The sequence below is a fragment of the Cuculus canorus genome, chromosome 5 (assembly GCF_017976375.1).
Source record: "Cuculus canorus isolate bCucCan1 chromosome 5, bCucCan1.pri, whole genome shotgun sequence".
Classification (NCBI taxonomy): Eukaryota; Metazoa; Chordata; class Aves; order Cuculiformes; family Cuculidae; genus Cuculus; species Cuculus canorus.
Window position 1 is genome coordinate 7,227,473 of NC_071405.1, and position 22,256 is coordinate 7,249,728.

Genomic DNA, 22,256 nt, shown 5'->3' on the forward strand with positions numbered 1-22,256 from the left:
ACCCTCCTTGTTGTGGACTGGATATTCCAAATGTGAGTATATTTATTATGAGACAGCGTTGAACCTCTGAAGTACGCAGTGTTGTTTACTCAAGAGAGAAATACAGGCCTGGAAGGACCATCGAGACCTTGAAAGGTTTCTTTGACAGCCATGTTCCTACACGGTTAAGTTCCCACATTTCAGCACAAGCATCTTTTACCTCAGGAAATTTAGCAAAGGTGGAAGAAGAAAGTCAAGAGTCACAAAGCTGTCCCACATTGACAGGGTCTCAGGGCTCTACCATCTCCTTCTTCTTCTCCCCACATGCAGCCAACATGGATACCCAGAAAAAGACATCCAGAAGGGCTTGGCACACTACTGCCCTGCCTGCAAGGGGGCTGCCTATAAGATTCTCAAAAAATCCTGACCATGGCAATGGAATGAAGCAAATGTAGGAGAAATGTATTATTTATCTTGAACTGCATGAAGTCAACGACAATTCTCTCTCCCTTTGCACCTCTGTAAATCACAGCATGACTGTGGAACTCAACAATGTTACACTGATGTAAAACCACTCTTGGGAGGGAACCAGTCAGCGTAAATCATCCCTTTCCATTTCCTTGTACATAATCTGGTGCCAAGCTCTGCCAAAAGTAAGGAGAAAACATTCCCGAGATTTTTTCCAAAGGCAATAGTCTGTCTAAGCACAGCTTTAAGTGTCTGCCATTAAAGTTTTCTTTATCTCATTAAAATGACTTACAAAACCATTTGCTAGCTAATAAAGGCTTTTTAAAGCTCTAATATTGTATTTTATATTGAAATATACTAAGGGGAAAACAGGACTTGTATATAGAAAGACAGAATGGCGACAATCTACTGTTCTTTCACAGAAAGCCAATGATGTTCCCTCCCATGACTAAGTAAAGGGATCGAAGACTTCAGCCCTTTGAACATTTCTTGTACAAATACCATAATTCCTAAATGCATCCACATTTTTATCCAGACGGCTCCCCAGCATTGCTGATATCACACCGTTTCCAAGTTAAAAAAGGCAGATTTCACTTTCTTGTCTGACTCCATCCCGTTTTGTTAGCTTTTTACACCTCAAATATTTATTACAGATTGCAGGGATTCCAGTGGGTAATTTTGCTTCCTCTAGAGACGTTTTCCCCTTTTGCTGGTAGATGGCAGTGACCACAAGGTAGGACTTCCACCCAACCACGCGGGTATCTCTCTGGCACTGGACTTGGTCTCAACAAGCGCTGACGGCTGCACCAGCTAAGGATGCAGCCCAAGTTGATAATGAGCTGCCATCCTGAAGCAACACCCACTCGTGTCCCTAACACTCTTACTGTCTGCTATGCTCCCAGCTCAGCACTTTCTCGCACATTGCACCCTCAGACACAAGGATTATTCTTTATGGCTTCCCTTTTTGGCGCTCCCGGGTGCTGCTGTGGCTATGATGTTGCTGCTTGCTGCACTGATCTCAGAATATTTGCCACACACGGCAACTGAGAGCCGCATTTCCCGGAATTATTTCACAACACTTTGATTTTCCAAAAATTACAGCGAGTGGTATGTTATAGAGAAAAGCAGACATCACAGGGGTTACATGTGAAGAGGACTTAGCAGCCCCATGCTAATTTGACAAAAGCCCTTGGTGGTCCTATGTTCCCTCCACTCCCACATTCATTTCCTTAAGGTACACACGATAAATTATAGGACAAACAAGAAATTGTCTGGGTAACATACACCAAACAGAAAAGCAGCCAAAATTCATGAAATCCCTGAGTAGTGGTACTTCTTTCTTTCCAGGCAAAGGAGCTGTTGCTGTGATTGACACCCCAGGCTCTTTGCCTCCTGAGTCACAGGAACACGCTGGAACTGGCAGTGCGTGAGCTACAGCCAGTAGCCAGAGGAGAGCAAGCTCAGGGGAACATTCAACGGTGAAGAATAGGGGATATCATAGGGAACCACCGGAGATGGTTTCACCAGCACATTTTGCAGTAGTAGGAAAAGTGGAGCCTATCTCAGAGGTGAATTGAAAAGGAATTTCAGGTCACGGTTTACCACACCAGGTCTCCTCCAATGTGTTTGCTACTTGCTCCAGTTGTGGGACATCCCTGGCTCTGGAACATCTGAAGTGATGTTTCCATGCTCCAAATTTCATGATAATTCTCCACCTGTGCTGCTTTTCCTCCTTCTTTTATCGTTTAACATCTCCGCTCCTCAGCAGTGATTATTCACTCCTGCTGCACACTAAGGACTCTGCTTAGAAGGAAAGATGCAATACCCAGCAAGGTCCTTGCACTTTATGGCAATAGTAAGTAACTTAAAAACACATCCTTCCACCTACAAAAGAAAACCCCAAACCAACAACAAAACGAAACACCAAAACCAACCAAACAAATGAACACACCCCAAAAGCACTTTTTTGAATGGCAACGCATCTGATGCCCCAATTAACCTAAGATCTACCCAATAATTTAATGTTAGCTAAGCCTGGCTTGAAATGATGCTGGAACAGCCACAGCCTTCCTTCCAAACCTCAGGAAACTCCTGCAATAGCTTTGTCCTTACCCTGTCTGCTTCTGATTTTCACTTGAGGTGTGAGGCCACTCGATGGCCTCAATTGCTCGACTCCTTCTGACCATCATATGTACTGTAGTAGTCAAGGTGGATTAACAGAATGAACTGATCCATGGGCTGAACACAGCCCTTGGAGGCTTCAGATAGCTCTCTGCACAGTTCTATTAGTACAACTGTTCCTCCCCACTTAAGTGCACAGCAGGCTGGGACAAATACAATCTCCTAAATTATCACAGAATCACTAGGTTGGAAAAGACCTCCAGGATCATCGTGTCCAACCATTCCTACCAACCACTAAACCATGCCTCTGAGTATCTCATCCACTCATCTCTCTGCCAGTGCCCGATGACCCTTTCTGTGAAAAATTTTTTTCTGATGTCCATCCTGAACCTCCCCTGGCAGAGCTTGAGGCCATTCCCCCTTGTCCTGTCCCCTGTCACTGTCAGCCTCCTCTTCTCCAGGCTAAACAACCCCAGCTCTCTCAGCCGCTCCTCGTAAGACTTGTTCTCCAGCCCCTCACCAGCTTCGTTGCTCTTCTCTGGACACGCTCCAGAGCCTCAACATCCTTCTTGTGGTGAGGGGCCCAGAACTGAACACAGTACTCAAGGTGGGGTCTCACCAGTGCCGAGTACAGAGGGAGAATCACCTCCCTGGACCTGCTGGTCACACCGTTTCTGATACAAGCCAAGATGCCATTGGCCTTCTTGGCCACCTGGGCACACTGCTGGCTCATGTTCAGTCACTGTCAACCAGCACCCCCAGGTCCTTCTCCTCTGTGCAGCTTTCCAGCCAGACTTCCCCCAGTCTGTAGCACTGCATAGGGTTGTTGTGCCCCAAGTGCAGGACCCGGCATTTGGCCTTGTTGAACCTCATGCCATCGGTCTCAGCCTGTTCAGATCCCTTTGCAGAGCCTCCCGACCCTCCAGCAGATGAACACTTCTGAATGATGTACCATCATTTCTCCTCTGAGATGTAGCCCCTCTCACACCAGTATAATCCCACAAGCAGAGACAATACTTGGGGTCTACGCTGGGTGGCTTCACCAGGGTTGGCAGTATTTCCTGTCGATAGAGACCTTTCGCTTACCAAGTGGCCAGGGGAGACCAGAGTGGTTACTCTTACATGTGTGCCAAGGACACTGGCCAAAAGTGTTGTAGACGGCATTTTATTAATGCAGTGCGGGGCAGCTCCTCTGAACCAATACAAAATATACAGGGAAGCTCAACAGATGAAAGATCCTTCATCTTACTGCAGGCAGCAAAATCTACTCAGGCTCTTCCTGGTAGTCCAGAAAGAAAACATGATGATTCACATTGCACTGATTTGCTGTTGGAGACCTCAGAGCTTACAGTAGGTCCTACTGATTTAATGCAGCATGTAGCAGTATCAAACAATTTCCCACTCTGTAAGAGTTTGTTTGATAACTGTGACTAGTTTTGACACCATTTGCTTTAGCTCTATTTTACCATGTGTCCACCCATGAATCTTAGTTGAATTGTGCAGGTATGTGTGTGGACTCTCCTTTGGTAAGATCTCACACTATGGGCAGGAATCAAAGCAGATATAAGTATTTAACCTGTTTCCCAGAAAAGATGCTGCTCTGCAGAATAATTCCATTACAGATCCACATCCGAGTTGTCCATGACCACTTGGAGAGAGAAAGTTTTGACAGCTACAGCCATTCCCAGCACAGCTGAGAGGGATGCATTATGTGCTGTGCCCTATAGCTGTATAATCGCTGAAGTTCCCTTTTCTCATGTATTTTAAAATCAGCAGAACAGGTGACTCCACTTTGCTGGTTAATTAGGCACGGCCATAGGTTGTGCTTGATAAACGAAGCAGGAAGTGGCTTTGGGCAACACAACACAATATCACAAATTGTTTTCATCCCAGAGCACTTTTCTCCCTCCCTTCACCGCTGCCAACACCTCCAGAGACTGTTGCTAACGGCACAGATCCTCAACTGATGCAAAACAGCGAACTTCTTACCGCCTAATGTGAAGTCGCAGAGTCTGTACCAAGTCACAGGAACTGTGAATAGCCATCATGGATATTTTCACGTTGCCTTCCTATTATTCATTTGCATTTTTAGGAACTTGAGATCCCTCACTGCCAACAGAGATTTGCTTAGGGCACAGATCATGCTCTTTACGTAAGACTTTTACTCAAAAATGTTTGCTCCAAAACCCTATGTGCCCAAGGGTATTAAAAAAAGACCAGGATTAGCACCTCTGCAAGAACAGCAGACTCAGGAGACCCTCATCAAAAAAGGAGGACAGTAATCAGAGAACACTTGCCAGCTACACTACCAGCTGAGCTGCTCGAGGCCACGAGTGCTGTCCTCCAACGTGCGCCACTGCTCCTCAGCGAGGTGGTACAGCGAGGCGGTACAGCCAGGCCAGCTTGGGCTGCACAGTCAGCACTTTAACATACTTTCTGTCACGGTTATAACAAAGCAGAGTCAAGAAATGAGCATGTGGCAAACTTCACAGACTCTTCTTCAGGACCGAGTGGTTGACATGGGTGGGGAACAGGAAACATCTGCACCAAGCCAGAAATGCACCCACTATGGGTGGGGAATACTGTCGTCCATTAACCAGCACAGGATAGCTGACAACTCGGGGCAGTCAGAAATCACACTTGTCAAAAGCAGATTCAAGTCAGATACAATGTCACGGCCAAAGACTTCAAGTTTTAATACAGCTGTGACACCAGCTGGGTTGAGATGTGAGTGTTGTCCCTGGTCTCTTCCTGTGCTCACTGCCTGTGGGCACTTCATTGCAATGAAATATTTCCTCATCTTTCTGATGTATTTATAAATGCAGCTTTGCCCTTAACATCAAGCTACACCCTTTACAACCAACCTGAATAATTAATCTCTTTTGGTTTTGTTCAAGTGAAACAAAGACACTTTATCATCTCCTCTTTCTTACCTGTGCAGGTGTCCTACTGCTTTTAATATCCACCAATGGGCCGTCCAGTCTACAAATGATGAAGATGGTGCAGGCTATACCATGAAACAAGAACCAGGAATTCTTGTGGGAAGAAAGGAAAATGCAGCCTCAGCTCTGTTCCTTCCAACATTCAGCATTTGCCGCTCTTAATATCTGTGTATAAATAAGTAACTTCTACATTTCCCACAGAAGTGCACTGAAGAAAAAATACCTGCGTTCATTGTTTCTTGGGAAACAAATTCTTTTAATTTGCTGTATTTTCCTGGTTTTGAAGAACTGAGAAACTTTACTAAGAGCAGTAGGAAAGAATTCTTGTTGCAATTTGGCAATAAAACACATATTACAATGACTGCCATGCCGGTGTCCAGCACAATGCCACTTACCACCAACCCACAAAACAACAAATGTAAGATTCACACTAAAAATCATTAAATCCTGTGCTCCTAGAGTCTCATGGCAGGATGGGGAATTCCATTTTGCATTTTTATGAAATGTATGCGCCCCCCTCATTTCCATGAGAATGCACAACAGTCTAATTGAAAACAAAATTACAAGAAAGGAACTCACTGAGTAAATTTGTTGTGCTGTAAGTCATGAATTCTCACCCAGTCTCCTTCCTCATGTGCTTAACCGTATTCACTAAACAACCACCACTTACCAAGACCACAGCCAGGTAGCCGGGCAGGCATAAGAAAAAACAAACAATAACTCTTCTTACACATATGATGGGAGCTTTTACAACAGCCTCTTCTGCGTTATAATACCTGACCCTATGATTGTAGTATGTAGAGACGGCACTTTGGGACATGGTTTAGTAGGCATGTTGGTGTTGGGCTGACAGTTGGACTTGATGATCTTATAGATCTTTTCCAACCTTAATGGTTCTATGATTCTATGATCTACTGGTGAGAAATGAAACTAATATAAAGCTTTGCAAGATATCAGTTTTATTAACATTATTTAACTTCTCAGACCCCTAAAGGGGGCTTATTTCAAAAACACAGCCTGGGGACAGAATGGCTTCAGTCATTGAAGCCTGGTGTGCTAGGGAAGGGAAAAAAAAATAAAGGACAAAAGCAATAACTGTACAGCTCAGGAAGAGTAGAAAATATGAGGCCAAAGTGGCCAGTACTTTTTAACAGGTTACGTGTTATGAGTGAGAGAACATCAGCAATAGAAATCACTGGAGAAGATCCTAGCTGCCGGTGGAAAAAGTTGGAACAGCTGAAAAGGCAAGATGAAAACATCCCAATGTCACTGAAAGCAAAAGTGCACCTAGATGAGATTATGGGAACTCAGTGAAATGTTGGAATGACACATAATTACTGGCTTATTAAAAGTATTGTTAATTGTCCTACTATATGCTAAAACTTTGCAGTAGATACTCCTGAGGATCCAGCAGTAGAATCATAGAATCATAGTAGCTCCACTTCCTGAAAAAAATAAAAGGAGTAAATACCCATATGCACAAAGGGCAGATGTGGATTTGAGCCTCCAAACTGTAATGACCAGATGCTGATGAACAACACGATTTTTTACTCAGCACACACCTTATTTATCAAGAAACAACTTTCAGGAACAAGCACTGGAACAGTTCCACTAAACACACACACACTACGCATTGTTCCCACAGTCAGTTAATCATATACCTTAATCAAGTAAACTTGCCATGTTTTGCACTTTACAGAAAGTATCTACATTTATCAGTGGAACGCTATCTTGTAAAACACACTCACTGAATAGATGTGTCCTCCTTTCAGAGATGAAAAATAGCTCTGAATTACAAATTTTGGCCATCATCAACCAATCACACAGCAATCAAAACTGAAGGTTCATAAGAATGAAGATAGAAACATGAGAAATCAGCAGGAAAGCATCATAGAAGATCAGTTATGCAAGGGTTTTACTTTTTATTTACAGCAAATGTATTAAGAGTAAAAAAACTTAACATGGTTCATATTGTGGTTGTGTAAAGATGATACATATGCTTACATCAAACAGGTTTAATTTCCTTGGCACTAACTGAACTGAACACAAGGATTCAACACAAAAATAAGAAACAGAACATTTATCAGGCAAACTCTACATTAACTGCACACATCTGCGACTGGAGTTTCAATGCAATCCAAAGAATACAAACAAGCCATCAGGATGGCAAGAACTTTTTCGACAAACACGTTTAACCCTCAAGACAAGGCTGTTTGGAACCACTTCTTCAACAAATGTTGAAGCCTTATAGGCTCTCTTCGTTCTAACCAGAATCGTGAGAAAAGCAGGGTCCAAATTACTCGACGTGAATTTAGGCTCACTTATATACAACAAAATTGTTCAGATACATCAACAGTAGTAAACAGAGTTAATGCAGTGTTAATCTTTTTACATTTTAATGACTAGCTATAAAAACAGAAACTAGTATGTTCTAATCTGTTTACATTTCCTGAGCTTAGTTAAATCAAGAAGGAATGAAGCTTATAAAAAACCCGGTAAGTCACCAATTAATTAAAAATGTACATAAGAAGCCTTACAATGCTCAGAGTGAAGTCTGCCTATCTATATACCACACCCTTTCCTTTCAGACTCCTGTACAGAAACTATGCCATTAACTCCACCAGCAATGCCGTGATGCCATGGAACTGCAGGTCTTTTTTTTTTTGGTTCTCCAAGTGCCCTTCGAGCAGACTATGCGATAGCCTTTTCTAATGAGATCATATGAGAGCATTAAAAAACTGCAATCCTCTACTTCCAGTACAGGAAACAATGTTCTCAGAAACGCAATGTGCTACTGAAATTCAGATTTACAAGCAGCAGTTATTTGGGTGGACTCTCGGCTCCTGCACATAACACTAAATTGGCAGCAGGTTCAGTATCCTAGGGGGGAGCAAACCAATACAAATCTACACAGAAGACTGGAGGAAAGACCCTTAGCAATAAAGAATTCAGCTTGTTGATTTCTTTAAAAGCCAACATCACGCATTTGAGAAAAGCACTCGACCTACATGAGTCATACGCATGTTTATTTATGCATGTTTATTTCCTGCATAGAGAATAATGTGTACCTTGGAATAAAACCCAAGCTTTAGGAATAGACTGAGAGTATGGGTATTCGTAATACTGCTATTGGCAGATGAATTCAAACCCAAATGCTCAAACTCAACTGTCTCAAAGGTTCGCAGAGCATGAACTTAGATAAAACAAACTACTTTTTAAAAAAGTCTGCTTACAGTATGATTTTGAATTCACGGTGTAGATAAGAGAGAGGTAGAAAGGTTTATCTACTCAATATAATTTTCTGTGCAGTATTTATAAAGTATCAGGAAAAAATCTATATTTTTTTTTTGGTGAAAATGCCAGCTTTTTCCTGAAGACTTATGTAGAATCTCTTATTTCCACTGAAGTGATGCAAACTAAGTAACTGAAACATGGTTCAGAAGAGCTCTTCTTCCCATTAGCCTCACTACATCACTTTTATTATCGAGTTCTGCTTTTAAGAAGTCATTGCAGATATACTCCTCAGGCTCAAAAGTCCCTAGCAGATACAACCTAGCCAACAAACTACATCTCCTAGCCAAACAATATCAAGCCTGCTCCTAAAACAAGCACTCACTCTTGCTCTAGTTACATGATCCCTCTTACGCATGCTGTTGAGAGGGACAGAAAAGGTACAGAAGGCCATATGGCCCTTCCCCAATTTGGTGACAACCACAGGTATGAGCATTATCGTTATTCTGGCTGGTAATAGCTAGAAATCTTTTCCTGCCACCCTCTGCAATAGGGGCATCATGACGCTTTACTGAAGAGTGCTCCTCAAAAAGGGTAGGGAGGATGAGCTGACCAGGAGAGAGCTTAACAGAAGTAATATATAAGTGATATAAGATCTTACCGCAACGGCAAGATAAATAGCTGTCTTTCCCTAGTGTAAGACAAACCTGCAGCACTCCAGCTTTCAAGATTGTCACTAGACGTGGGAGACTGATGACAACATCTTGGTTCCTGCAGCTGCGGTCATCAAGACCACGATCCAGAGTGCAGTGCACTTCCCATTGAGCCGAGAGCGTCGGACCCAGCAATACCAGGGGAAGGCAGGTCAGATGCAACAGAGCAGAATCTTTCAAAAGGGGCTCTATCCCTGCTCCCTGCTCCCACGGCATAGTGAGAGCTGATCTAGCTGGATGAGAAGGACCTGCCTGTTCACATTTTGGGGCACATAGGGCTGGAGCTCCACCATCACTCAAGTAGCAGAGACTGTTCAAGGGTGGGATTTGAGCCATGAATGCCAGACTGCTTCATGGTGACCTTTAATTTACCCACAGAAATTTAAATAAATTACATTAAATTAAATTCAACCAAAGCAGATGCTAGCTTATTTACTAAAAAGCTCAGCTTTCTCTTTCAACTGTTTTTAGAGAGAGGCAGTTCTCAGGAGCAGACCTTCACTCTAATTCAGTGCACAAGCTCAGTTCAGCAGAGCCGGCCAGTGTGACTTTCTGCAGCAGTACCAGTCACAACAAGACTTGACCGTTCCTAGGGATGCCCAGCAAAGGCATGTCAGCAAAGCATCGTCACCTGCTTGCTCCCTACGCTTCTTGCCTTACCCAGGACTTCTCCTTCCTTCTACATAAACCACACTGGACCTGCAGTGGAAGACAATTCTTTGCTGCCAACATTCTATTGTCATATATTTTAAAAAAATCTATGAACTGATTAATATAAAGGTGTGTTTACTTCATTTCAGCTAAACAGCTGCTGCCCAGCAAATATGTAACTTGTCATTAATTTTTAAAGGCTTGGGTAAGGAAGCTTTTACACAATAACAGGGTCATGTTACAATGCAAGTTGGAAATGTTTTCTTTCTTTTGGTTGAGGCGTTATGAGACAACTATTGCTGCTGTACTCAAACAATCAACAGGCATGCTTCTCATTTTTACCTGTCCTTCTATCTGTCCTTCTATTCGCTGCCTTTCAACAGCATGCCTAAAAGTCACATAAATAAGAGGTGTGTTGTTTTAACCCACATGTGCTTTATAAAAAGTCTATTTTGTCTCCTTTCTTTTGTTCTCTGCAAGCTACTCCCTTCAATTTCATCCTTAAAGCATGGGCCGCTAAAATTAAAAAAAAAAAAAAAAAGTACAAACTGAAACTTTATTGCTGGATTATGGGTCAATATAAACTGACCAGAGTCAATACCAACACAAAATTCGCTTTACAAAGTAAGGATTGTTCGATTATGTTTGCTGAGCATAGTTCTTTCTGTATTCATACAGTTTGAAGACTGAAGATTTGCTGGGAACAAGACACAGCCCATGTCCTTTGGAAGTAAATGTAATTAATAGCCATCATCATCATCCATATCACAGCCATAATCTGAAACACACAAAGACAAAGGCATATGAAAATGCAAATATTTCAGACAGATGGAAGATACCAGAAAAGTATTGCTATTCTCAGGTTATTTTCCTGTTGCATAACCTAAGATTTGCCTTAAGCAAGCATTATAAAATATTATATATTTTCTTAGGGCTAAACAAAAAGTTCTTGTATGCACTTTCCTCAGTGAAATAGAATTATTTATAAGCATGTATGTGTAAGAATCTCTTCTCGCTTGTCACTGGGCGCTCATTTAGGGATACCTGGCATATAAACATACGAAATACTTGGTTTAATTTAGAGATTAAGGTGATCAAGCCAGATTGTCACAAGTAATTTGGAACATGGTGGCTGACAAGCAGCAGAATACATTTACAAATAGGCGCAGTTCTCACCAGACAGAGCCACCAAGAAAAAAGCTGGCTCATTTATATTATTCATGGATTTATAAGCTGAAACTGCAAGGGTTCAGACAGCTCAGGGCTCCCATCAACATCAAAGGAGTCGTGCAATGAATCCTGACCAACATATCTGACTCAGATCTCCCATATCTACTTACTCCTACACAAACAACTTAAAATTTTGCCCAGAACTTTATCCAGTTTTGTTTTCTCAAACAAAGCTGAGTGCAAATACTGGGTGATGCATGTGTCTCTGTGTTTCTAATGTGGCCTTCTCTCTTCTGTCTGCTTCGGAAAGAAGCAAAACAGATATTCTCTGCTGCGAAGTTGAACCTACAGACAACTATTACTTACGAGCATTCAGTAAAGTTAACCTTTATATTCCAAATTCAATACAGAGCAATATTTCATCCAAAGAGTCAAGCAAATGCTCGGAAGCAGAACTAAGTGTAATCTATAATAATTTGCATAGAATAGGTGAAGTTCACCATCTGTAATTCCTGCAGTTATTCCAGGCAGACAGATCTAAAATCCATGAAGAAAATAGTTAGATAGGAATTATTTGTTCCACCGAGCAGCCCTGCACACCTGCATTTGAATTCTGAGAATACTCCTTTCCTTTTTATTATTTTTTTAACTCTGATTTTTCAGCTGTTGTCCAGACCAGACAGGGAGTAGTGGAATGTTCTCAGAATGGCTTAAAAATAGTAACATTTACAATGAGAAAAAAGCTCAGTGACCTTTATTCTATTTTGGGGGGAGGGTATTAATAAACATAGGTCCACCCTCCCCCATATGGGTGCCTTTTCTTGGGAACATTATTCTAATAATAAAGGCAGGCAACAAACTGTTCTTCCTATGGTTCAGCAATTATTTTCCAGTGGAGAAATCAATTTAAAAGCAACAGACACTTTTGTGAAATGTATACATATTGTCCCTGAAAGCTAAATTAATAGTACTGGAAAGATTTTAGTGGTAAATAACATTTCAGCAGGAAACATATTCCCATCTTGCTTTTTCACAACCCATAATTAGCAGCTCTCATTTTAAAAATATTTTTGTATATTTTCAAAGCTTAACTTCTAAGAGGAAGTTTTTAATAAAGGATAAATGTGGATATGTCCAGCTATGAAAAACTGCAGCAGAGAGGTTACCGCCTTTTCCTGCCAGCAGAGAAACCTAATTAAATGAGAGGCTTTGCTGGGTAGCCCAAAGAAATTAGCACACATCTGTGTACCATACAGCAAACCGTATGCTGTCAATGAATTTTCTGTATTTGGAGAACCCTTTCCTCCTAACACTTTCCCCAGAAATGAAATGTGATGATTCATTTTGTTTTTAGCTGGACACCCATGTCCCTGGGGCTCATGGACAACCTGGACATCACTACAGCCCCAGCTGAGGAGGCAGGCAGGAGCAGGGTGGCTCAGCTTGGGAGGCAATGAGCCCCAAGCACTGTCAACGGAGGGGTTATTGACTCCATAATTCCTCAGATCTACTTTAATAAACCTAAATCTGCAGAATTAGAAGAATTCTAATGTCAGTTTGTTCTCGAGAAGCCCTCAGCCTAAAGCTCGAGATGCAGTTTTCTTAAGAAGAGTCTCTAAGAAGATCAGGTTTTGGACAAAAGTGACTCCAGGCTTTTCCATAGGAATAGGCAATGCTAGAAAGGCAGCAGGAGCTCTGCAGAGGACAAACTGCTGCAGGACAGGGACAAGCAGGGGAACCTTATGTGCCCTTAGCCCTGCAACAACAAACCCCACAGCACCAGTAGATTGTAATTCAGACAGCATCCCAGCTTACCATTCCCTCCCATTAACTGTAAGGCGCTCATGCAGTGATCATCATCATCTTCTATTTCTTCCTCTTCCACCTCTTCGTCAGGGTTGTAAGCTACTGGGCCACTCTCCACTAGCACCCCTGCTGGCTTTTCTGAGTCAGGGGCTTCTGCTTGTGCATCTGGAAAGGTCACCTGTGAAAAAGAAGAGGGGACAGTTGAGCAGCCTTTCCTTTTGTTCAATATTGGTACAAAACATTAGCAGCTTCAGAACTATAAGGACAGGACAGCTGGAAGCCCATGTCCAGTGCCAGAAGCTTAGTTGTTTTAAGCGACATGCAATTTGCTCAAAGAAATGTTGTCTGAAAGAAAATCAGGCATAAACATACAGTTTTCACATAATACATAGCCAGGTAGCTGAAATATCCAGAGATGCTTACAGCAGAAAAACAACTCTCTTGGAAGCACAAGGTAAAGAGAAATTTGAGAGTGAAGGTTCTTCAGTAAAGCTCTGCGGGAAAACTTACAACCTTTTCCTCCTTGTGCTTGACTCACATCAAGCCTATTACACAATAACAACATTATTGACACTTTGATGATAGCAAAAATGTACCCTTCAAATCAGAAAAAGCCCGACATGTATTAGTTTTGACAGCTCTGGTTGGATTTATTAGGAGGCACAATGAGCTGTGGAACAAACAGGACTCTTTAGACAGCATTTAACATGATGGCAAAGCGCTAAGCTGATAACACCTGGCAGCACCTGTAACATTACCCATGAAATTCATCAGAATAATGATTTTCAAACATTAACTTGGGAACTGATCTCTGACAGGACCCCTTTCATACACGCGCAAGGTTAGGCAGCACACAGCAGAGAGGGAGAGAAAGGGCAACACCAGAAGGAGACAGAGATGAATTTAGAGAAGGTAACACTGTCTTCAGTTCACTAATGACAGATCTGGGAATGGGGCAAAAACTAGCAAGGTGGTCCGTCTCAACACAGCCCAGTCTCTGGTCTCTCTGAAGCTCTCAACTCCACATAGTGCTCAGTCTAGGGCTCCACCTCCCTCTCTCATCCAGGGAAGAAACATCACAGGAGCCTAATCTCAACCAGCTTTGCTGCTGGGCACTTTTCACCTCTGCTCTGTACTTGGACTGTTCGGAGTTTGTACACTAGAGCCTGGGGCCCAAAAGGATATCTTCAAGTGACAACTTGAAGAACATTACAGGTTAACCATTAGTGCTGCTTTGTCACGTAAACAATTTTGAGAAGGGAATACTTACAGGTCACTAGTCAGTGGATATCAGCACTGAGAGTCATCTCCCCTACTAGAAAAGGTGAAAAAGACTGGCAGTGCTTCCTTGGGAAGAGCAGCCATGAGGTGCTCCTAACAGTGAATGGTCCAAAGGAGACCAGAAAACCCCTACTGCTCTGGTCCCTACCACAAGAAAAGTCCTACTCTGCTTTATTTTTTAAAATATAGTACACAAATATGTACTGCTGCATCTTCTCCAATTCCATTGGCAGTAAGTTCTGATTTGGCACTGTAATTTGTTGTTATTTATTTCTTTATTTACTTGGGATGCAGCAACTCCCAGGATCCCTGTAACTCCAGGCACTTTAGAGATACACCATAAGAGAAAATCCTTGTACCAGAAAGTTGATAGTCTAATTATTCAAACATCAAAGTTGTTCCTGAACTTGTCATATACCATGACAGTCAACCTAAAGAATGTGCCTGAATTTCTCAAAGTCACCTAAGGGTTTGCTCCAATAGCTCATTAATAGGGCAAAAGACATCCATTAATTTCAATAGAAAATCAAGTATTTAGATATTCGGATCACTCAAAGACAGGTTTTCATTATTTTTTTTAATGCTCAAATTAATGATATTATTTAGAAGAACTTCCCTCCAGTTTATTTTATATTTCCTACCACTGCTTTTGCCTCTAGAGTGATCAAATTGAGTTCATGTAGGTTTTCATTATAAGCAGAAATAGACACAACGGTTTGAGACAAATCAGTATCATAATATATATCAATTTATATGCCTAAAAGTATCCATCTGCTCTGAAAACGTGGGTGAATATAAAGGAGCTACAACTGAGTCATTATTTTTTAAAATTGCACCATGCTAATTAAAATGTGACCTTCTTCTAATTATCATGTCCACTTCCAGACTGCTATACTTCTAAAAATGTGCAGAGTTTTCTAATGAGCATAACATAAGAAGTGAAAATGTATCTCCCCAGGCAGGATATCAAACTGTTTCTGAAAATCAATGGGTTTTAGTGATTTTAAAAATAAGTCAGTCAAACAACACCTTTAAATAGAACTTCCTGAATTCACTTCCAGACATCCTGGACCTGAGTTTGGCACTTCTCTTTCTGTATGGAGGGGCAACTGTCAAAGTATGTGAAACTCCCCAAAGTAACTAACTTATAACACACTTATAAAATGTGTGTCAGTGTCACATGTTCGTGGGAAAAAGGACAAATACTAGGAACAGAATTTTTGGTTATTTTATCACACACAAAATGCATATGGCTACACCGTAAGGTTTGAAAATAACAGTGAAAGAAAGCAGTTACCGCTATGACTCTGGTAACAATCATGATCCCTCTGGCAGAAAATGCAGGTGCACAAATCCATGGAGGAAGGGTTTCTGGTGGTGGCCAGCTGGTTGCACAGAAGCAGCACTTTGCATCATCCCCCTTCTCCATGGGGATGGCCCATGTGCTGAGAAACAGGCGTGAGCTCTGCCCTCTCCTACTCCTTTTACCCACTTTTTAAAAGCTTCCAGGAAGTTTTCTCTTTTTTTGCTGCCTAACCAGGCATTGTGAGGCTGTGCTAATGTTACTGATGGATAAATAAGGGCAAATCTTGGTTAGATAACGGGCAATCTCAGCTTTGCAGGGTGTGCGGTAACCAGCTCTCACCAGAAAGACAAGAGTTTAATTTCTTTTGCCCATATCTACCACGTAACCAGAGCTAGGCTGAGAAAACCTTGTCAGAACTTCCAGACTCAAACTGTTGCACTAGGAGAAGTGCTGGATTTACATACCTCTTCGGTGGCAGCCTTTTTAGCAAGTTGTGTTGAAATCAAGGGTCTTAATCTGAAAAGAAGGAAAGAAGAAATGGTCAACATCAGAAAAGTTACACCACGCACAAGAGTTTGGCACAGAGTATTCACTCTTCAAACACTGAAAGCATTTTTGCTAGTGTTATGTTGTGCAATTACTTTTTAAAAGATATAAGATAAAGAAAGGAGAGCCACAGATTCCATGATAATTAATAAGCACATTCCCTTGTAAGTGTCTGCCCCAGTTTGGGATAATAAGAAAAGATGTCTGTCAATGAGCACAGTAGCAAAACCTCATCTCAATCTGCAGCCACAGCTCAACCCGAAGGTCCGTGAAATAGGTGGTTTTGTCACATATCACAAAAGTCAAGACTCAACAGATTTTTTGAAAGAATGCAGACATGGCAAAAGTGAGCCACATTCTGAATTACCCAGCACCACTCTGCAACTACTTCCCTGCTTCTGATGATATACTGAGATATACACACAGGATATCATAATCATTACAGGTGAAATTCTAACCTCCAGCTACAGAAATCATCAAAAACAAGGGGGCCCTGCATACCTTGAAAGAAAACTGATAGAAATTGAACATAAAGATCTTTAAAAATTCTGCATCAGATAGGAAAAAGACCAGCATAACTGGGGACAAAAGATGCCTCAGTATTACTCTACAGCTAAGTGCTAAATATTGTTCTTTCTGAAAAACATTTCCTAGCCTGTTGCCTGCTTAGGGCCATGAAGGCTGTTCTCAATCCATCATTTAGTGCTCATTTCTGGTCTCTCCTGCTCATCTAGATGTATCTACTCACAAAGAGGATGACTTGCTTTCTACCGAAACACTGCTCAGACAGCTCCTCAAGTAAGTCTTTTAACTAAGTCTAGGGAAACAACTTAATGAATACCAATTTATGCCTCCAGAGATACAGTCTTTTATGATAAGCACTATCTTTCTTCTCATTTTCCTATTAGTCATTCCTCCCTGTTAACACACAGATAATAGTTGTTTTCCTGCTTATTTCTTTATTTCAAATAATCAGCTGGAGGAAACAAAACCCCAGAGAATGAGCAAGGAAGAGTCAAATCATTATCTCTGATGGAGACAACAATATTAAAATGCAAGATATTGACTAAGATCCAAAAAGGTTCAGAAACTGGTCAACTCTGAAATGCTTTGCAAGACCTGAAAGGCATTTCAGCAATCAAAGTAGTCGAAGGTGCCCTCTTAGCGTAGATCTAAACAAGAAGAAACCACTGGAATGCATCAGGAGCTATACCACTGATGAATCCACATTGTTCTGCCACAGATACTCCTTGTCATCTTTTCATATTTCATAATTATCAAAAATGCCAAGACAGAGATACTCTTGACCCACATAAACTATCTATTACTTACAAATCCTGGTGGACTTCTGGGCTTAGAGAGAATGTATCTGAAGGAATGGACGCACTCCTCCCTGTACGCCTGGCCTTCTCTTTCCTTTATCTAACTTGAATGGTAGAGTTTCCACCTAGAATGGTTTGGGTTGGAAGGCACCTTTGAAGGTCCTCTAGGCCAACCCCCCTGCAATGAGCACAGACATCTTCAACACTATTAGGTTGCTCACGGCACCATCCAGCCTGACCTTGCTCTCTGAGCTTCATCACCCACCTTGTAAAAAATTTCTTCGTTATTTCCTAAAATTTGAGACTACCTACCTACTGTCAATCACTGTTTTCCAAAAGTCACCCTGTTTAGATGCTTACGAACACACGAATGCAGCAATGTCAAAAGGTTATGGAACTGAAGGATGTTAATTACCAAGCAGGTTCTAATTTCATTGACATAACTGAAAAAAAACAATAAGGATAAGAAATGAAGGACCTTTATTTTAAACCAGGAGTAGTGATTATTGCAATTAACATTCTACCAAAGATAGCACCTACTTCCCCTGCTACCAAAAGACATCAGACCACCCTGGAGCACCCTGAAATCTTTCCTCCCCCCAATTAAAATCAAGCTGTTGAGCAAGACTCACAAGGTAATCAGAAACTGCTGACATTTCTTTTAGTGCAAATTATACATGTGCTCACACAGTGAAGAAAACAATCATAGCTATAGGAAGCAAAGAGTAAACATTCCAGTTTCATTTTAATTAAAACGATCCCCTAATGAAAATAAAAAGATTCAGGCTTATGAAAAGCTTATTTGCAAACTTTAGTGCTAAATCCAAGAGCCCTTCTATACCACTTTTCAGCAGTGAGTGATCCTCACACCCAAACTGAAATTAAAGCTGTATTTCTGTTCCATGATAATTGTTCACAAAGCACACGTCTTTACCTCATTACTAGAAATACATTGCTGCCATTCAATCTGGGCAATACAGTTTCTCTCTCAGCACAGGATCTAACACTTCCAAAACCACTGGATGGGATTCTGCTCTTGGTCTGGCTGTTGGGTACCTGCTGCAGTGCAGATCCGAAGGGGGTCACTCGCCATGTGGGCTGAACAGTCCAACTCACTGCACCTCAGTACTATGAGCTACCTACAAACATTAGTAATGAAAACCAAGAAAACATAAAACCTTTGCAAAGAGAGACTGAAACTTATTTCCCCCCTGAAATAACATCTGATGAAATTACATGGAAGTTATAGAAGTTAGAAATATACAAAAAATGAAGTTAATTTCTCACCCTTGGGTCTCCTTACACGTATGGAGAATCCACCCAGTACTGTACAACACCATTTAGGAAGGTTTTATAGTGGGGTTTTGTTTTGTTTCTTAAATGCCGCAATGCCCTGACCTCCTTAAACCAGAGCAGCTGCTGCCACACCAGCCATATGGAGCAATAAATTACTGGCTGCCATGGCTACAGATATGGGCTCCTTCTGCTGTCTGTCTCCACCACAGAGGGTGGGGAAAACGTGTCTTCATAGAAAAGCACGACTGCTTTCAAGGCTGGGATAGGTTTCAGTACCCATAATCAAAAAAGCAGCTTGAAAAAACAAGTAACTAAAGTATCTTAGCCAATTTTCACCGCACCTCATCTATAAAGGGCTATCAAGAAGCACACGTGCACATACAAACTACATGTGAAAAATCCTGTCCATCAAAGCCCAGTTTGAATTCAGGGTTGCCAAGTTCCATAAATAACAATAATATCCTTCCTTAAGATACAATCCCATATATGTTAAAGCACCAACAGTCTCTATTGAAAATGTAACTTGCAACTGGTCTTCCCAAGTGTTTCGGTAGTCTTTCACTGTTTATGATGATTTCTGGTTTGGGTGTCTTTCATTATGAGCTTTGCAAATTAATATAGTACCTTGTGGGAGGGAGTAACGAACCAAGCAACTTTCTGAACAGCAGTGGGATCCGGAAAAGGGGGAAGAAAAGATTTCACACCACCTCAGGTGTTATATCCACATTTCAAACTACATCAAAAACTACGCAGATGTACAAACGCTCATGTCAGCCAACACACTGAATGCTGGAAAGAGATAATCTTGACATGTTCATGACAAAAACTAACGGCACAGTACACGGCATCAGAGCTGCTCCCTGCTGAATCTGCTCTGCTCTCAGTTGAGATGTGCACGATAACATCTAGGTTTGTCCTCCAGATTAACAATTTAAAAGAAGATTCAATACAATAGTTCCTGACAGGGCTGGAGATCACACAGACTGAACTTTCAAAGGGAGCAAATTCTCTGAAAAACAAGCTGGCTGTGACAAACAACTGCTTTTATTTTGCTTATTATTTAATAACAAAAGATTACACCACACAGTACATAAAATAGAAAGAGCACTGCGAAGCAATAAAACCACCTCACTTGCATCAGGCTGTTTGCCCACCAGAAAGGTTTACGATACCATAACAATTTCCTCAGTGTAATCCTGCAAGTAATTTGGAAACTCACCCAAAGCTGTTTCTTACTGAATTTTAATTTAATCCATCCAAGTAGGGAACATCTTATTGCTGCTTACCGCCCATACTAATTTTATATGCAGACGATCTCAGAATACGCGATGGGAAGCAGAGATACAACGGAGCCCGCAGCCACAAGCCTGCAGTGTAATTATACAGGTCATCTAAGACAAATGCCCATAAAACCTATATAACCATACCACAGGCGTGTCATACGTATGCCACTTTGGCGACAGAAAAAGCTACCGAGAAACAACTCGGCAAGAGATAGGTTAGGTTCTCCACGCTGGCTGAGATCTCCTCCCACCCCAGGCCAGATGGGTTTGCCTCAGGAGGTCAGTTTACCACACCTCTGCATGAGATGGAAATCAATATAAATGTTTACCCTGGCTAAAAGGGCCCTTTAATTAGGTACCATCAATGTTATCCTCACCAGAAAGCTGGGAATTACCTCTCTGCAAGGATTTAATGCTCATGTTGGAAACAAAACATCAGGAGATGCTGACCCACTGTTCTGACACTAGGTCAGGACAAAGGGGTGACCCTCCTGGACTCAGATAACAGCTCTCTTTCAGAGGGTGAAACAGAGACTGCGATCATGACCGCGACTCGGGAGCATTTCGGGAGTTGCACATCCAGCTGCAGATCCCACCATCTTCTCTACCTGCTTCTGGCCGAGAGCAGCGTGCTCACAGCAGCCACTCCTTCCCCTAGAAAGAAAACCAAGGCACATGGCCAAGGCCACAGCTGGCTGTAACACCAACGAACAGCTGCATGATGCCTTGAGGATGGGGCCGAGGTGTAAGGATACACCACGGCATGCCAGAAGAACTCCAGATACAACCACAGAAAACATCATGCTCTGCAAAAAGACAAAGCACCTCCGAGGCTCACACCTTGAAACCGTGTGTGGCTGAATATGAGGCAAGCAGCTAATTTTGGCTTTCAGAAGGCCAGGCTGACCAGCACTTTACCCAGCCCAGCTCAACATCAATGTGAAAGCTTTAGGGAGATTCCCTGAATCACTCTTCGCAGCAACAGGGCTGCAGAGATCCCCAACCAATGACCAAAAGGGCACATCCACACTGCAATGAGCTCAGCTCACACACAGAGAGGTCCCTCGGAGCTGGCTAATCCCAGTGCTGCCAGTTGCACCAATGTGACTGACATAGAAACAGGCAGGGTCAGAAACCTGCTAGATACTACTGGGTACCTGGGCAGCAAGACAAGGATGAGTTCAGTAATGCCCAAATCAGCTATTTCTAACTCTGCTCCAACACGTGAACTCCACCAACTACATCAACACAGCCAACGTTTTCCACTTGTTTCCAAGCAAGCAATGCTACAGAAAGAGCCATTTCAAGCATAAAAAAAAAAAGCAAAGCTGAAGCAACAACAAAAAACAGAGTGAAATGAGAAATTGTTCCCACTTCTGATTCCCACTCAGTCCTCTTTCATGCTGGATCAGAAGAGCTCCGCTTTCATCAGCACAGCATCAGACAACGCAGCACTGAAAACATCTTCAGTGCTAATGAGTCTGGCCTCTCCTAGCAAACGCCCAGGCTTAAGTATCTCGGGACCAAAGCTCACAGGAGTAAACTGGAAAAAAAAATACGAACCCCTATCGTTCACTAAAGGCTACGTTTATCAGCAAGGAATTAAGCACTATGCCAATCACTGATACGCTTTTGATAAACAGGAATTTTGCTAATGTATACTGAACTAAACACCTATTTCAGGCTTTCCAGATAGGGGCAGAGGCCACAATATCTGTCTTCAATAACCCACCTCAGAGCAGACAGTATTTTTCAGCATTTTGAGCAGCATTCCTCCTTCAATTAGATGCTGTAAAATAGCAACTTGCTGTTCTTTCCACTGACTAAATCAAAAGGTTTTCAACAGCAAAAATGAAAAGAATGAAATCTAAGGCCACCTTATTGGGACCAAATGAAATTATGCTACTGCAGCGGATCCAAAACAATCTCTGCACATATCTGCTTCTAAAGGAAATTGCTGCAGACCATGGGAAATTACAATTGCTCCAGGATAAGAAGGACTGACTGATCTAATATTTCTGGTTGACACACCTTCTTCCTGGGTTTGTCAATAAAGACACTGATGAGCTCATCTCTCCACAGGTCAGGAAAATATTACTTGAAAATTTGCTATTTCTTTCACCATGGAAATTTTTCCAGAT

At 41.9% G+C, this 22,256-nt stretch overlaps 1 protein-coding gene across 2 annotated transcripts in view; it reads right to left on the minus strand.

Moving 5' to 3' along the window:
- Positions 1-7,383: 7,383 nt before the first annotated feature.
- BRF1 (BRF1 RNA polymerase III transcription initiation factor subunit) overlaps positions 7,384-22,256 on the minus strand; it is a 178,613-nt gene continuing 163,740 nt past the window's right edge. For both annotated transcript variants that reach the window (XM_054068880.1, XM_054068881.1), the window contains 3 exons: positions 16,133-16,184; positions 13,091-13,259; positions 7,384-10,883 (listed from right to left, as the gene is read on the minus strand). In XM_054068880.1, the coding sequence (XP_053924855.1) occupies positions 10,846-10,883; positions 13,091-13,259; positions 16,133-16,184 (259 nt within the window). In that variant the 3' untranslated portion in view covers positions 7,384-10,845. The remainder of the gene's footprint in view (positions 10,884-13,090; positions 13,260-16,132; positions 16,185-22,256) is intronic.